This window comes from Aythya fuligula, chromosome 8 (genome assembly GCF_009819795.1).
Source record: "Aythya fuligula isolate bAytFul2 chromosome 8, bAytFul2.pri, whole genome shotgun sequence".
Lineage (NCBI taxonomy): Eukaryota > Metazoa > Chordata > Aves > Anseriformes > Anatidae > Aythya > Aythya fuligula.
In genome coordinates this window covers 21006197-21023615 of record NC_045566.1, presented here as the reverse complement: position 1 = coordinate 21023615, position 17419 = coordinate 21006197, and the positions used below count along the sequence as shown (strand labels likewise).

The following is a 17419-nucleotide window of genomic DNA, read 5'->3' as shown; positions in this document are numbered from 1 at the left end:
CTGTAAAATAACTTTTTTATTTATTTATTTTTTTTATTCCCAGGTAGCTACCATCTGCATGATAAAAGCTCTGTATAAAGATATACTTCTTCCAAAGCTGCTGCCTTGGAGCTTCCTTTGCTATCACTTGCATGTGTTCTGAATACTAGGAATCCTGGAAAAGTCCCCCACAAAAATCTGTTTATTATGAGCCTCACTAAATATCATATGCAGCTTTTTAAGTTGCATCTTGCCCTCTCTACGAGTACCTACACTTATTTTTCCTTATAGTGAAACACTAAAATACTTACCAGCGTATGGTTTATCAGCCTATTCTATATACAATGCTACACAACATTCCTGGTTCTTCTTTGAACTTTTCATGAAAGAAAAGAAGCCTCATTGAATTTACAAAGTCAATGTGGATTTGAACAAGGGAAGGTTAAGGTAACAAAGCCAGTTTATGGTTATGCATAGATATTGATTATGTAATTAAAAATGAAGACATACGCACAACTGAGCAATTAAGGACGTGCAAGAAATTCTATGATTTTCAATTCCTTACCTAAGTGTTAGATAACCTAAACCTTCAGTAAGAAAAAAACCTCTCACAAGACACCAAACAATTATCAACAGGAAAATGATAAAGATAGGAAACAGGGCAAGGCTAGTTCCAAGCTGAAACAGAGGTTTTTGGTACTTTAGAGTTTTTTAAAAAAGGCAAGATTCCAAGACAGTAGATGAAATGGAAACATGGAACAAATCAAAAAAGAAAAAACAGCAGATGTGTTCATCCAGTCATCTCCTCTCGCCTGCTGCCAACGGCAGAGGAAATAGTCTCCCAATTTGAAACACACATCTCTCTGATGTCAGCAAAAGATTAGCAGCACCCACCATTCACTTTATTTATAGACTCAATAAATACTAATAGCCAAAAATTTCATATGCTTTTCTGCATCAAATTCCTCCTTACTGCGAGAAAACGTAATTGCCAAGAAGACAATTACTCTCCATAGAACATGAATGTAAAATGCCAGTATATTTTCATCTCTCTCAAAGTTGAAAGCTAGAATATTTCCTTCTCTCTGAAAAGGCCGGTAATGGCTCACCTCAGTAGTGGCTGCTGCGGTTCTGACAGTGACATGTCACTACTTGAAGATGCACTAGGAGGACGTTCTTGAGCCTTGTTTTCTTTGTCAGATTCCCCAGATGGCTGATAACCAGGTTTGGGCTACAAATGAACATAACGAGAAAAATTCATTTTCAGAAATCTGTAGAGTTTAGAAGCTCATCTCATTAAAACTGAAAAGGTTTGAATTTCTAAGTATAGTATCTTTCCTACCATGGAAAGATTTAAAAACACAGGACATTTGTTTGTGTCTCAGCAGAATGGGAAAGGAGCTTTGCTCATATACTGAATTAGCTCAACTGAACACATCAAATTGATATTAATCTTTTACTGTATGTTAATCTTCATTTCCATTCACCTTTCAAGAAAGGCCTTGCTGTGCTGAGAAGCAGCAAGGATGTTCTGTGTATTTAAGCAAAAGCTACACAACTTTCTTTGTGTCCTTTCTCTCAAGCAGACCAGGACAAGCCATGCCCTTCCTAGTTACATGACCTCCTATTCTTGCAAACAACTGCAACACATGAAGTTAGTGAATCAGCTATACCTGTGATTCCTGCACTGTAGGCAGCTGAGATGGCTCTTCTAAAAATGTATGTTCCAGCAGTATCTTAGAGTAAGTTTCCTGTAACCGTTTGGCTGCTGAAGGCTCAGGAGGAGGCACATTCTTGACTTTAGTAAAAGCTTCCTTCTGCTTTCTGTAGAGTTCTTGGAGCCTTTTGTTCTTCTGTTCTGTTGCCTCCTTTTGTGCTTTCTTCTCTTCATTCTGCTTCTTCTTCCGCTCCTCTTGCTGCCTGATGATGTACTGACGAACCTCGTCTGTATCATAGTGACGTTTCTTGGAGATCACTTGAGGCTCCTCACTAGCAGCTACCTTCTCTGGTTTCCTTTTGGTTGGACTGTGGCTCCTAACATTTTGAGCAGGCAAAACAGACTTCTGATTCTGCTTTTCCACATTTTTTTCTTGTTTTGTAGTCATGGAATCCAACTGCAAGTCATCGAGAATCCCACGGATCTCCAATGGCAGGAAGTCTTTATTTACAGAGGTATGATCATCTTGGTTATCATCTGGAAGAGCAGATTCCAGTTTCTTCAAATTATTCTCAGACCGTACTTTACTCCTTGATCGTTCGGAACTTCTTGAAGAGGTTTTCCGTGTAACATCCAGTCTAGAATCTGAACCTGTCCTTCCAATACGGCCTGTTGAAGAAAAAGACTTGTGGAATATTTCAGGTAAAAATCAAACTTGGTAACTACATGCTATCACTGAAACAGCTGCAGAAGTGAGGACGAGGAAGGAGCAAGCTATACTGTAGTGATAAGAACTCGTGGAGAGTAGTGCAGTCATAAAATGGAAATGGTGATGGGCACACTTAAAATTATACAACTCATTTTGTTAAAACCTTATCCCTAATTTCTTGCACATGAAGACTTGCCCATTTTTAACACTACATGTAATTTTGCACAAATAGCCTTAGACTGGTATTTTCACCAGTTAAACTGAATTGGTATAATATACCCCCTCTTTTTCCAATGACACTGAAGCACACACCACCAAACAATTCCATTAATTTTCTGCAGTATTTTGGGAAAGATTCCCTTGCTTTATAACAAAACACTGTTCAGTCACCTCAACTGTAATGCTCCAGCATGGTATCACCTATGCAGATCTCACTGTAAATGTGTTTTTGCTTCAAATGTTTAGTGTCATAGCCTGAATTCAGCAGCCTCTGCTTAAACTGAGCTCACACCCTTTATCCTCTTACCAGCCTCAACACTTCAGAGGAATATGAACAGCAGCAGCTACCACCTGCTGCTTATTTGCCCTGTCTGAGATTCTGGACAAATTATGAAAAGGTCTAATGGAACAATGAATGAAGGACTTATGACACCCATGGATGGTATTATACAGTATCTGGAAGAACCATCATTTCTTTATAAGAAGGAGATGTCCAACCACAGCTTGCATATTCTATGCAGCACATCTGGAAAATTCATCTGGTCTGTGGACCACTTCTAGCCATTCCTTTCCTCACTAGCCTCAAGAGGCAAAGAGAGTGCAAGTGGTCTGGTTTTTCTGGTTGCAACCTACATCCTATCTTTCTCAGAGCTCCTGAGCACCTTCACATCACAGCATGTGCTGCAGGTCAACTGCATGGGCAGGGCTGACTTCCTATGGCACAGAGAAAAGTTCTGAATCCACCCAGGGAGAGGTTATGCATGGATGTGAATAAAATTTTCCCCTTGGATGCCCCCAAGTTAAAAATAGTTATTTTAAAAGAAACCAATTACACTCCATATCAGCCATCTCTGTAATTCTGCAGACATGCGAAGTTATATAATAAATTAAGAACAATGAATAAAGCACAGTGATAAGGTACAGTACAACTCACCAGACTTAGCAGCTCTCTCTCGTCCTGTTCTGTCACTAGATACAGCTCTTCTGTCCTGTTCTATTCTGGGAGCTGGACCCAGTATCTTTTTTACTAGCTTTTGTCCCTCCCGCCAGGAGGATGCACTTATTACATAGTTTCCACCTGCATAATAAATAATAAATAAAATTCAAGCACAAGATGGATTTTTCCAATGTATCACAAAGCAGTAAGTATTTCTTGCAACTGTCACTCATTACTGTACCACTTAATTCGGTGTACATGGTACAGCTACAGTTACATGGTCATGATAACAACGTACCATGAAGACACCCAACAGCCGAATCACACAACTATCAGTGCTTCCTGCCTAAACATAACACAGCATGAAAACCCAAAATATACCGCAGAACATTACAGCCTTATGAAACCCAATTAAAAAAGAAAAATGGTTATGTAGGCCTAAAATATATAAGCAAATGTTACCTGGGAGAGACATTTATAGAGGACTGAGAAGCTGCTGTTCATCTCCGCTTAAGACAAGAAAATATATAAAAAAGAGATGGAGGATCTAAAATGTTCTACTAAGAACAAATACAAAAGTGGTGGGTGAAGAACAAAGCTAATATCTTCTTAATATGAAGATGAAGCATTTCTTAGAAAGAACTTGCAACAGATTTCTACAGATAATTGCTGAGATAGGTGTCTTGTGAGGAGGTTAAAAAAAATACTGAGCAGCAGTTGTCTTACACAGTGCTAATTCACTATCCTCTAACTGACACTTCCGTACCTTGACTGAAAAAAAATGAGGTATTACCCTAGTAGTTTATTCACTTAATTAACCTGGTAGTAAATTCACAACAGACTGCTTTGCAGATGGCATAAGCCCAATCACAATGGTATTAGTATTATTTATCATACTACATGTAATTCAATTATAAAAATTGGTACCGGAGTATCTATACTTAGTATTAATGCTAAGTTCATTCATCTCATCTTTCCTACCACTAACTTCAAATATTATTAATCATGGTTTGAAATGTCTTAAAGCACTTTGGAGAAAAGCATCAAATAAAAGAGTAAAGTATTAATAAACTACTTCAGACCACTCTGAAATATTTTATTGCTAGAAAGATCCCTAGCTTGAATATTTTATTTGCTGTTGATCTCTTACCATTCAATTTCAGTTTTCGTCCCTACCAGGATTGCCTAAGCTCATTTGCTACAGCTTGAACACAACAGACAAGCAAGACAGGATTGTTCTCCAGGACACTACAGTACCAAAGCAACTTAAAGTGAAATCCAGAAGACCAGACCACTAGTGCTCTGGCAAGCATAGTCCTCGATCTTTTTCCTCTCTGTTCATCCCCCTACATTATTTTTTTTTAACCAGAAAATCCATTCAGTAAGGAGTCTGTAACCCACTATTCATTTACTAACAGTCCTCTTTGCTTGTGTCGTAAATTATCTGAGTATTTTATAAATCTGTTATTAGAAATATGTCACTACAAGACTCTTTCAAAGAGATTCATCAGCCAAAGGGCTTCTCTTGCCTGACTTGTAATTCTCATTTACTTCTATGCGCATTTAAAAAGGCAGTGTGGAGTCTCATCTTCCACTTCAAGTCAGCTGTTCGACCTAAAACAAGCTAACAGAGCAGAACATGAGCTGTGGCTATTTATAGCCTTGGCTATGTTAAGCAGTTTCTTACTGCGGCTGGAGAAGGATGGATCACCACTGATACGCCACTTAAATCTGGTTCACATTTAATCCACTACAGAGGATAACCAATACCACTAAAACTCGTGGCAATCTCTCCTGCCTCCTTTGGGACTGTCACAAATACTTCCATTGGTTTAGTACGTTTCCTTATGTATGAATTGATCAGCATAATGACTGCTAATTTTCTGTTTCCTATCACAACAAAATACCTGCATGCAGCACAACTGCATGCAAAAATGCATACTCACTCTCAAAACCTTTCTGTAACAGTTTATAGAGAACAAGAACACACGCATCCTCAGTGCATCATACAATCTACATAACATTTTTGCACATCTGCAAAGGCACTGAAAGCAAGAGGCCTTATTTTTCTTTATTTCTTGAAATAAAACTCATCTCTGAAGCACAGAGCTAGTCACCTTGTTTAGACTCCGGACTTGCCGACCGTGTCAGTTTTTGAACCTTCCGCACTGGTCTGGTTGCTTTTCTCTCTTTGTTTTTCTCACAAGGTTTTTCTTTCATTGTTGAATCCTCTAAAAATAAACAAGAGCTATTGAGTGATATTTCATGGGAAAGAACATATAATGGCAAGCTTGCCTCAACATTTAGCTTGAAGAAGTGAAGCTCAGAGAAACACTGATTTTCCCAGATCATATACTGAGATCAACTACTCCCAGCCCAGCATTTTGGTATTCTTATAGCACGAAAATATTGAATCAAGTATTGTTTACTTATGCAGTGGAACACAATGAAGCCACAGCAAAGCTGTAATAAATCTTTACAAAGTTCATTTTCTATCTCAAATGCTATTTTGACAGTTAGGAACGATTCTTTGTTCTCTTCTACTGTAACCATTCCATTTTAGAGCATTCACGTTCCGTAAGAACACCCAGTTCCTTCACTGCTGAGGTACCCAGGCTGCTGCCTCCACATTAACGCACGGCAGCACATCTGCTCTCTGCCTCCGAGCTGCAGCATGAGACAGGACACCCGCGTGCTCTTCCTGCAATATTGGCTGCAGAATTCACCCAGTGACGCAGAACTATTCTGTATCACTGAAGCCCTCATTTACGACATCATTAGGTTTTAGGCTTTAGAGATGCCAAGAACACTTATCAAAATAAAGTCATTTTACCATGTTTTTACTGTTTTACATACAAAAAGGAAAATCGGACGTGGCTCAGTCACTACCCCACTGCCTGGGTTTCCCAGCTGCTGCAGGCAGAAAGCAGTATCTAAGAAACGCCATGGCCACTATTAACACTTTTTTGCTCCTCTATCCAACATGGATCAAGATGAAGTTTTATCAGTTTGATGCCAATACCAGCTTTTATGGCCTCTAATTTCAGCTGAATCTACTCTGATGGAGACACATAGGAAGGATCAGAGACAGAACAACAGGTGATACTAAAGGGAATTTGAGGATTCTTTCTCCCCCTCTATATCCTTTCCCTACTAATTCTCCATTTATGTTCGAGCCTGACAATGAGCACGGGGACAAGAGAATCAATGCATCAAGTACCAGAGGCCTCAGTGACTGCACCTGCAGAAATCTATTCCGTCTCCTCATCTCTCTCAGTGCCGGACAGTTTCTTCCTGATACCAGGAAACGACAAGCTGCTTCCCACTCGCTCTGTTCATATTACAGCAATTTTGTTCAGTGACGCCAATTCTGAACATCTTTAAAATGGGATTATTGGAATCCTGGGATCAATATAATATCCTTCAGCCTAACTGGTAAAGATACTCTGCGTGGTCTGTGCTAACATGTAAAAAACTCCTTGCAGAAAATAACAGTGCTTCTGCAGGTGTTAGAAATCTTAGAGCTTATTTAAGCACTAGAGATCATGGAATAGTTTCAATCTAAGTGACTATACACACCCAAAAGTCCACATGCTCTAACTTTATTACAGAATTAACGCATGGACAGATAATCCTAGAGGCTAAAAATACATTTATAGTACATATTATGTGCAGCTCCAGCATTTGATTACTCGGAATCAGCTATTCAATATAATCTCCTCAGGTCAGAAAGGAGACACATTCCACTACAGCTGTTCTACACATGGCATCACAACAGGCATATGGCTGAACATACACACAGCTTGTTCCTTTTGCAGACAGAAGTCTTTTGAAAACACGATCCAAATGCCTATCTTTTTAATTGGATCTCTTAACTGGACATACGAAACTTCAAAAATTCCGATTCCTATAAAGAGCTCATGAACCATTCACATTACGCTTGCCAAAACTAAGAAAAAAGCCAGCCTAGATTAAAAGTCTTTAGAAATTTGGAATTAAACACATGAGCTAATGCTGGACAGAGTATTTACAGAATTATTTTATTGAGAAGAAGTAGCTGCCCTTCTGAACTTTTTTCTGAATGATTCCAGAAAAAACAAATTCTTGGTACCTCAGTATCAGAATCTTTGTTTCAGCAAGACCAAGAAAAAATTCTCAAGCTGTACAAGCAAAACAAAACTGAAGTCTAATCATTTCCATATGAGCCACTACACTATCAGCATTCAAAAAGACACCTACAGTTTTACAATAGCATTGCATTTTCCTCTAATTTTAAATATGTTTTGATCAATGTGAGAAGTTATTTTTTAATATGTAATAAGCAAGCTCTTAAGCTTCAAAACTAGAGGTTCTCAGGGGATGTTATTTGCTGTTCCTTTCTTTTTTATTCATCTCATCTCTCCCCCTTCCCCCCAGCTTAGTCAGTCAAAAGCAATTCAACCTTACAGCTCTTCACTCTAACCAGTCCAGCAAATCAAAAAGCCACTTGGGTATCCTACTATAGATTATCTAGAGAAAAGAGCTGTCAATTGTACTACAGTTTTCCAGAGTGAAAAATGAATAAAGATTGGGTCTTAGAGCAGTAAATCTGAAAACATAAAGCACATGTTACATCTCTGGTCTCTTAGCAGCTTAACTTTAAAGCAAATTACAGCAATTTTTATAGTCTTTGCTCAGTTTTAAGCATCAAAATCTTGTGCTACTAAATAAGCTCATTACCTAAAAAAAATAAAAAAATCCTTCTTCCTGTGTTTCCAATCTCCAAGAACAGTATTTAATGCTTTGCAAAAGGTCATCAAGTAAAGAAGAATGAGTAACAATTTTCTAAGCTTTTAGTATTCAACGCTCCTTCCCACACTTTCACTTGGAATAAACTCCAGTGGTAATGGTCTGTTAATTCACCACTGTGCAAAGCTAGGCAGCCCCTCCTCCCATATTTCAATCAAACCTTACCAAAGGTGACTAAGTTGTAGAGGGAATAAAATCTGGGTTATTTAAAAGGTTTCTTATGTCTCTATCTGCTCTACCTGTATCTGCTCACCCTTCTTAGGGGAGCTGTAGTTAAACAACATCACAGTAGTTATCCTAATAGCCTCTGCAGAACAGAAATATGACTTTCTTCTTGGGTCCATTGAGAAAACCCAAACACTTTGAAAGAAAGCTGGACACACCTGAATGTTCTGTTTTCTGGAATCCAGGGAGAGCCTCTAAAAAAAAAGTCCTTGTGTACAAAACTCTGGGACACAAATTTCTCCAAGAACATCAAGAATTGGATTATTCTCATATAAAAGCACTTAAATTCTACAAGGCCAGAGATATGAAATCAACCTGATGTGATATAATCTCATCCCCAGATACAGCTGCAGACATATCCCTTTAATGCAGGCTACCAACCGCACTTTAAACAAGCAGATCCCGGACACTTTCCACAGCAGATGCCCTCCCTCTCCCCTTTACCTGCCTCTGCACTCCAACTAAACCACTGCTGTACTAACAATTCCCCCAGTAGCTTCAGGACTGACCATTTAACACCACACCGAAGGAAGCAGGATTCAGGCTTCAACATAGTGTATACAGTCCACATATCACTTCAATGGTGTTAAAAATGGCAAAAAATGTCAGAGTTGTTCCCATGAGACAATCCAAAGGTCTCATCAAAACCAAAAGTGTTCTGGTTTTGACCTTTTCAACAGGAAATTGAATTCATTCATGCAAACATGTATAAAGTTACAAAATTAAACAAAAATTGTTTTATTAAAGACTTTTTTTTTAATTCCTGTTTCAAAAGATGGCTCTCTCTTGATTCTTTTCAATATTGATTTTCTATTATTTCTATTATTTCTATTAAATTAAAATTAGAAAAAGATGGAGAAGGATTTCTCTTGTTATCGTTCAACAAGTTACCCCTCCTATGAAGAGAAGTACAACGTATTTAACACTCATTGTTTCTTTTTCTTGTGTTGTTTTTGTTTCCATGACTTTGTAGACTTGTGCCAAATAAATTTCACTGCCTCTTAGAGAAGGTTGTGCAGCTTAATAAATGCAGTTTGCATATCACCTGTTAGCTGGAGTGCTATATCTCTATACAGCTCCCGACTAATGTGAAATTCTTCCTCATGCCAGATCTTCCCATCTGGAGTGCGAATCTTTGTTTCAGCAGGATTGAAACCTGAAAGTAAACAATTTAGGAGTTTAAAATAGCTGTTTAAGATGTAAATAAATATTTTGGGGGATGAAGGGAGTAATTACTTACTTGGGAAATTCCCAAGTAAGAAAAGAACTACTTGAATTTCTAATAATAAATTAAAATAAAGCAATATACCTGTCTGCTGCCTGCTCATAGTTCAAAAACAGCAGACTGGATGAAGAAAAGACTTACCAAAAATGCTAAAGGCTTCCTCAGTCTATAAAATGTTACTAACAACTTGGAATGTAAAAAATGTATCAAAATAAATCCAAATAGTAATACAGCAAGGTTACTTTTTATAGTAATTTGTAAGAAGACAGGAAGAATTTTGAAGGATTTCACATTTTAGTAGAGTGGCAAGAACTTCTTTGCTTTCCTGACCGTATTTGTGAGCATACTGTTCTATCCACTCCTGTATGGCCCAAACACTGCAGTGATTAATTTCCATGCTCTGACATGTTGCTGTGCTAATTGATCTTTGCTCCTTCACCATGAATAACTAAGAGGGGGATTCTGTGCCTCCATACCTTTGTATGCTGGAGCAGCAGGTGCGGCTGCCACTTTCCTGACTTTGGGAGTAACAGCATTCTCCACATTTGTGATCACTACAGGTTGCTCAGCGTATCCTGAGTGTTGTCCTCTGCTACCCAGCTCTTCAGAATGCTCCCACTGCTTTCGAATCCGCTCCTTCAGCTTCTCCAACTTAGCATCATGCTGCCGCCGTTTCAAGATTTCCAGCCTATGAGCACTAGAAGTACTCATGGTAGAAGGGGAAGACACTTTCAGTTCACTGTCCTGGGACGTGTTACTCAGAGGAGTTTTAGTGCTACACTCATCTCCTCTGGAGCCACTAGTTTTTTCCTCTTCCAATCTTGGAGGTGTGGCAGCTTTAAGAAATGCCTCATTTTGCAAAGCATCAATTGCTGGTCGGTCATTCAAATACCTAACAACAGTCTCATCTGCAGCAGAAGATGATGGGCTTTCAAAATCTCTGCCGTGTAGATCTCGCTCATCTCTGTCATGCATCATACGGCCCATTACTTCAGTCTTCCCTTCTGCTTCACAGAAGTCCAAACTAGACAGAAGTTGCTTGGCCTCCAATTGGCTGGAACCGTGATACGGCAGAGAACTGTATGGATCCCTGCTGTAATAAAAGCAAGAAAAACTTCACCATCAGAAGCACAACTGTAGGACCTTCCAAGCCAGCTATTGGCATGCTCATTAACTGAAAGAATGACTTGTCTCCACTTTAAAGGCAAGTTGTTTTAAAGTTTGATATATTTAATAATGCAAGTCTGACAAAACCAAAAGAAGTTGCTGTTCAAAATTTAAAGTACTTTCTGCACTCTCTGAATAGGACTATATAGATAAAACTGAAAACCTGAATTAGGGCACAAAGGAGAAAAAAAATCAGGAAGCAGTGACATCACCCTTTAATTAAAAGAAAGCTTTAAATAAAAGCCAAGTGCACAACTTAAGTGACAAGCCTCATTAACATATGTTCTCTAAAACAAAGCAGTGCACCCATGCACAGTTCCTTGAAAGCATGCTCATTAGCTGAGAAAACAAATAAATTGCACAAAGACCCCTGCCACATAATTGAGCATTAAAAAGGCAAGCCACTCAGAACACCTTCAGAGTAAACTGTATTGCAACAAACGTAAATGTTACTGAGAACAGAGAAGTTCAGCAAGCATTGTGTGCAGAGTTGTTCAGTTAACAAAACTGTTCCGAGATTACAAAACTGATCCAAACCAGCCTCCCATGAAAGGAGAGAAGGACAACTCACACAAGAAGTGAAACAGGAGACCAAAACTTCGGAGGAAGGATAACAATTATTGATAGACATGAAGACAAATTAAAAAAAGGAAAAACACCACTACTGTCCCAACTCTATTCAGTCAGCAGCAATTTGACTTCACTGAGAGAAGACTTAGCACAAAAAATGCCAAGCATGTGTTCAAATCCATCCAAAAGGTATTACCAACCCAATCAAGCTATTCATGAGGGATAAGGCCGGTGCTTATAAAACACAAGGAGCTGAAGAAGGTACAGTAAAAGTCTTCTAAACTCTGATGTAATAGCAAGTTATAATCACTTTGTTTCTGCTGCAGGTTCTCTTTCTGAAAGTTTTTAAAGCACCCTACGGTAGCTTATAGAAGCAGTACAGTACTTAACAAGTAGGGAAAAACAGGCTTGCTGTATTTATCTTCACTTCTCACACCCCTTCACGTTCTCTGGCCTGTAACATCCCCAGCCACTTTTCTCCTTGATCCAGCTGTTCTTATTCCTTCAGTGACTAGTTTTTGGGTAATGCACATAGACACACACCAAACCAAATGCACATTTTGTACTACATTCTTGTACCACACTGTCCTATGATAATACACTTGGAAACGTGCTAAAGAACTGATTAAATAAAGTTGGAAAAGCATGAGGAAATAATCTTTTTGGTCCTTCTTACAAACCTTATAACTTAAGAAACTTATCAGGCCGCTGTTAGCTTGGTGAGATGGCCCCAGTTCAATGCATTTGACTTTAGACTCATTCTCTGAACAAAAAGTAAATTTGTAACATTTCTAAAAAATGAATAAACTTTTGTTCAACACCACATGGTGCTCACGTGGGTGGGCAAGGGGAGGAAGCAAATCAATTTCTGAGTTGCATTCAAAAACATCAGAATTAAGGTAATTCTGATCTGAGCACATTTGAATTGTCAGTTGTCCCAGCACTAACCTGTATGAAGCCAACGGTTCACGAAATTCCACACGGTTGTTTTTCTTCACATTGCTTTCAAGGGTTGTCGCTCGAAGAGGGCTGCGTGAGGACTTCTCCTTGCTTGATTTAGTTTGGCTGGAGGACCGGGAAGCTGAAGCAGAAACCAAAAAATCATCTGTATATGCCTATTTCCTTTCCACAAGGAGAAGACTCTTAGGGCAGAACAATTAAGCAGAGTTTTAGGGGGTGAGCAAGCAGCAGAATAGCATCTGAAGTACCCTTTCTCTTTCAACAATTTGATCACAGGAACTAGAAGCAAGCTAGCACATGCTTGAAGCAATGAAATTTAAAGAGAGAAAATAATTCTTAAACAATAATTAGAAGTAATTCAACCTATGGATGCTGGTGGTGCTGCCACTAGAGGTCGGTCTGCCACATGCACTGTAGAAAAACCAGCATTACCAGGATGTTCTAAAAAGTTGATGTTAAAACAAAATGAAGTATCAGATCAGCATTAATTCAAGGTGTAAGAGTTGACAAACACTAAAAATATAAACAGCTTCTCCAGTGTAAACACGGGCATATACAACTGTTATCCAAAGACCCTCATGAAGTATCTGGATGCAGCAAGCACTCACAGCAATGGGCGAGTCCTGTCACTCCCTCCGACCAGATGACTATGTTAGCACACCTTCTTTCCCAAGCTAAGAAAACATTAGTTTCTCCTGGGCAATTAGTCTTTCATCAGTAAAGATCATAATCAGGAGACAACTTGGGTGCATGAAGGAAGGGGAAAAAATAAAACAAAACAAGTCTTTCCAGAATGCAGTGGCTTTACCCAGCCTTGCATGCTATATCCTAAATAATACATACCCTTTCTGCTTATTTTCCTGCTTGCGCTAGCAGAGGGCTTCTTGGCATCCATGACAGAATCAAACACAGCTGTGCTGGTGGGAGCTATTTCCAACTTGTTCTCTATATGACGTAGCTAGAATTTGAAGATAATACATGTAAGAATATTGTTTTCAATTTTTAAACCACAAGTATTTTCTCCTAATGTGACAATTTTTTCCTCATTTTTCACAAAGAATAAAACTTCAGGCAAAAGCAACTTCACAATGCTCATGCTGCAAAACTGGCCTTATGACCAGAAACTGTAAGAGTATTAAGATTTATTTAAAAAGACTGAATTAGGTTTTGCTGCATAGTTTTGTTTCCATAAGTAGGCTGTTGTGAAGAAATTAATAACAACATGCCATTCAGAGTCTTAACACAGCGTCAATGAAGTATTAATTCCACTTGGAATATGTTCTATAATGCTCTTTTCAAAAAGAGAGCATGATACAGGATTTCACAAGTAAAATCCCACACTGATGCTCGGCTATTTGAAGTGACGAGGCTCTGGAAAAGAGCTGAATTCCCCCCAAACTCAAGCTGTTTGGCTTTACTGAAGTCAGTTTCTTAAAAAATACAGTGCAATTTCTCAAGCACCTAAGTTAATTTCCCACTGAAAGACAGCAATTCAAATGCTCAAAGTAAATTGAAGAACTATGAAACACGCTGGCAGAGCCCCAGTTTCTGACTGTTTTGTAGTAAGCAGGAGAGAGCAGTTGTTTTCAAAATTAAAAGAAAAAAAGTAGAACTCCGCATTTTCTTAGATAGAAAGTAAAGTAATACTACTCTTGAGACTTAGCGGGTGGCACTATACACTCAAGACTAAGCTTGCTGTGGCAAAAATTTCTTCTATTGCATGTGGAAAACATTTTCCAAAATACAGGACCGTTCAACATGCAGATACTCCAACCACGTCCTTAATTTTCAACTCATCTAACAGTAGATCACTGAGTAAAATAACATTTAGTTAATGCTATTGCAAAAGCTGATTTGAAAAGAGGTAAGAAAAAGAGTAAGTACTTACAGCAGCCTTAGTCTGAGAAAAAGTAGCCCATGCTGCAGTTGGATCTTGGGGAGCAGAAACAAATAAATACATCTCTTATTAGTAAATGGAAAATAATGAAAGAAAATGTCACTTCAAAACAATTTTCCTTGGCTCACTAATCAAGTTCTTTGAATGACTCAATTCCAGCCCGTCAATATCCTCAGTGAGAGGCTGTTATCAGTCAAGATTCATCTTAACAGAGCAATAAAGTATTTAATGTGAAATGTAATGAGTTCAGCAGGTTAGGTTGAATGCATTATTACACTTGGAACCAAATCTACCATTCATTAGAGAAGATGTTTAAAAGATAACGTAAAGAGAGTTATCTACCCCAACACAAATACCTTACGTTTTCCTATTACGCTATAGTTTAGCTAATTTTTTGTTGTTGTTTTGGTTTTTGTTGTTATTTCTCTCGCCTTTCTTCTCCAGTAAACTGAGCATGAATACATGGTCCCTGAAAGACTACTCAAAAAACTTTGAACGCGTGAATTTTGAATAGTAACCCTTTTGAACTCTACACCCTACAAACAAAAGAGACGTAATGCTTGTGAAGAGCAAACAGGAGGCACTAATCAACTCTCAACCTTAACAGATAGCATGAGCTCTATGCACAACTGAGGTCAGTATGATACAGTAGTACTTTCCTCTAAAAATATTTATGTCTTCAGTTCCATTCTTTCTTTTAAGAAAAAATAATTAATGGTTTACAAACACAATGTGCAAAACCTTAATGTGGATAGGAGCCATGGAGGATAGTAGTATTAGAAAGTTAAAAAAAAAAAAAAAAAGAGTCTCCTTGCAGTAAAAAACAAAAACAAAACAACAACAAAAAAAAACCTGCTAGTTTCATTTCAGGTAAGATGCAGCAACACCAAGGAATAGGAGGGACAGGGAAGTAGCACAGAAAAGACTTTGCTTTGTCCTTGAAAGACAGCGCTTCATGTCTACAGAACACCTCAGTCTCACAGTGTATGGAATTTGAAAAGAAACTGAAGCTATCTCAAGAGACAATCAACAATAATGTCCTCTCACAGATAAACTATTCAGCTGTTTCTACTTTTAAAATAATTTCTGGCATTCAGTTTTGTCATAGTGGCAATCATATGCTTGATCTTGAACCACAGACTTAACATGTGACTCAGCTGCTCTCCCAGACAAGAACCTTCTTCCTCTTACGGATGGCAGTATACTCACTGCCTCCCTAAATCACAGGCTAATCAGGACACTAAAAAGCTAACTGGATTCCTCCAACTCAGGGCGACATAAGCACTGGCAATCATCTTAGTGGTGATGTACTGCTGCTTTTCAACAGCCTTTAGCTCTTCACCACTTTGGAACTGAGCAAGAGAATCGGGAGTGGCTGCCCCTCAGGCACTTCTTTCGAGAGACTACAGTTCCCAATTTATGCTCCTGCATTGCTCCCCCTCTACAACAGTCCAAAAAAAAAAAAAAAAAAAAAGTGTCTCTGTGCTATCTTGGCAACTGTACCACAGGCTGGCAACTCCTACTGCAGATCAGCAAATACTCTGCAGATCAGAGCACAAAACTGCTACCTCTGCAGAAAGGAAGCCGTGTAACACATGGCCTTAGCTTCCACACTGAGGCAGAAAAATGCTGTCTATAAAAACTCCACATTTCAAAGCAGTCACAATGAAACATCTTTTAGAATAAAGTAAAATAAAAATCCGTACCTCTGGTAGAATCCTTGGCTTGGTTATGCCTTGGACTTTGTAGAGGCACCTCATTTGACTTGTTGGTCCACATCATGTCAATTTCTCTAAAAAAATAAGAAATATTCACATAAAAACCAAAGGTCATATGCTAAACAGTGTATGATCTTGATCACTAGGATGAACATTCACCTTATATGATTTCAAACCCGCATCATGGACAAAATCAGAAATTCAATAGCAAGCTACAAATCCATTTACAGCCTGCAGTTGTTCAGAAACCATGTAATTCTCTAGATAAAGAGGGCTTCGCTTTTGTTTTCTTTATTTGTTGCAAATAAGAGTGAACTTGATAAACAAAGAAACTCAGAGGTCATCCAATTCAGCCCACAGCAGTAAGTATTCCCGCAAAGCCAACAGAAGATGACCATGCTGAAATACTGCACTTGAAGGGGAAACAGAGGCAGTGCAGCTTGAACCTATAAAGGTTTGAGGAGAATACTCAATTCTGCCAATGCCAGACAAGTGTGTCACTTGTCCCTGTTGAAGACAGAACAGAACCCCACAGCAGGACACTACAACCAGCAAAAAGAAAGGCAGGTAATTTAATGAAATAGTTATTTCTTATTGTTTTCGTTGCCGATGGCAGATTCTGCTTTAAGGACAGGTGCTGCTGAGCTCGTTCACGCACACCCACAGCTGGAGCCTCACATTACTTACACTGCAAAGCATGCTACTGCCTAGCCCTGGAAATCATCTTAGTTATCTTCTCCACCACTGGAACAAAGAAGTGTTGTGCTAGAGAAGTGGAAAGCGAACATTAATAAAAGTGCAGGCATTTTCCATATAGAACCAAGTCTGAGAGCTGCTGCACATGTCATATCATCCCGTTATCAGTTTCTGGCCAAAGAGAAATGTGACAAAACCCACCTGATAAGTACATTTAGCCTAAGAGAAGTTCTGGACAAGCAACCATTTCTGAAGGGATATCATTATCACTCCTCAAGTAAAGATTTGGGATTTATTCTTATCCTTTGACTTGCCAATATATTTAAGAGGACTTATCTGGGACTAGAATTGTTCTCATTATTATAAACACATGACCCTATATAGCCTATTTTATTATGCCCTGTGAATGCAGTATTGTAATATACTCTATGTATTCCTAAACTCTTCAAGGAAAGTGCCAGCTTTATAAAGATGTGTGAAATTATTCATCTTGTCTTTCAGCCTGACACTCAAGCAAAGGCTGCCAGCCCTTTGCCTGTGCTAAGCAGAGCACAGGTCAGGTTGGAGCAGCAAACCCACCTTGTGAACACCTCAGTTGCTACTGCTCACTCCCAGCTCTGTGCTGCTGCTCAGCAGCACTGCTGCAGTGCCTCGCTTCAGAGCATTGTGCTG

The 17419-nt window shown here is 38.8% G+C and overlaps 1 protein-coding gene across 7 annotated transcripts in view; it reads right to left on the bottom strand.

Moving 5' to 3' along the window:
* CEP350 (centrosomal protein 350) overlaps nt 1–17419 on the bottom strand; it is a 67532-nt gene that overhangs the window by 41850 nt on the left and 8263 nt on the right. For 5 of the 7 annotated variants that reach the window (XM_032192094.1, XM_032192093.1, XM_032192098.1 and 2 more), the window contains exons 2-11: nt 16040–16125; nt 14325–14368; nt 13280–13394; nt 12425–12557; nt 10216–10832; nt 9560–9670; nt 5619–5732; nt 3499–3642; nt 1653–2305; nt 1089–1210 (exon numbers count right to left, since the gene is read on the bottom strand). In XM_032192094.1, the coding sequence (XP_032047985.1) occupies nt 1089–1210; nt 1653–2305; nt 3499–3642; nt 5619–5732; nt 9560–9670; nt 10216–10832; nt 12425–12557; nt 13280–13394; nt 14325–14368; nt 16040–16115 (2129 nt within the window). In that variant the 5' untranslated portion in view covers nt 16116–16125. The remainder of the gene's footprint in view (nt 1–1088; nt 1211–1652; nt 2306–3498; nt 3643–5618; nt 5733–9559; nt 9671–10215; nt 10833–12424; nt 12558–13279; nt 13395–14324; nt 14369–16039; nt 16126–17419) is intronic. The other 2 variants (XM_032192095.1, XM_032192100.1) reach the window with 1 other exon arrangement.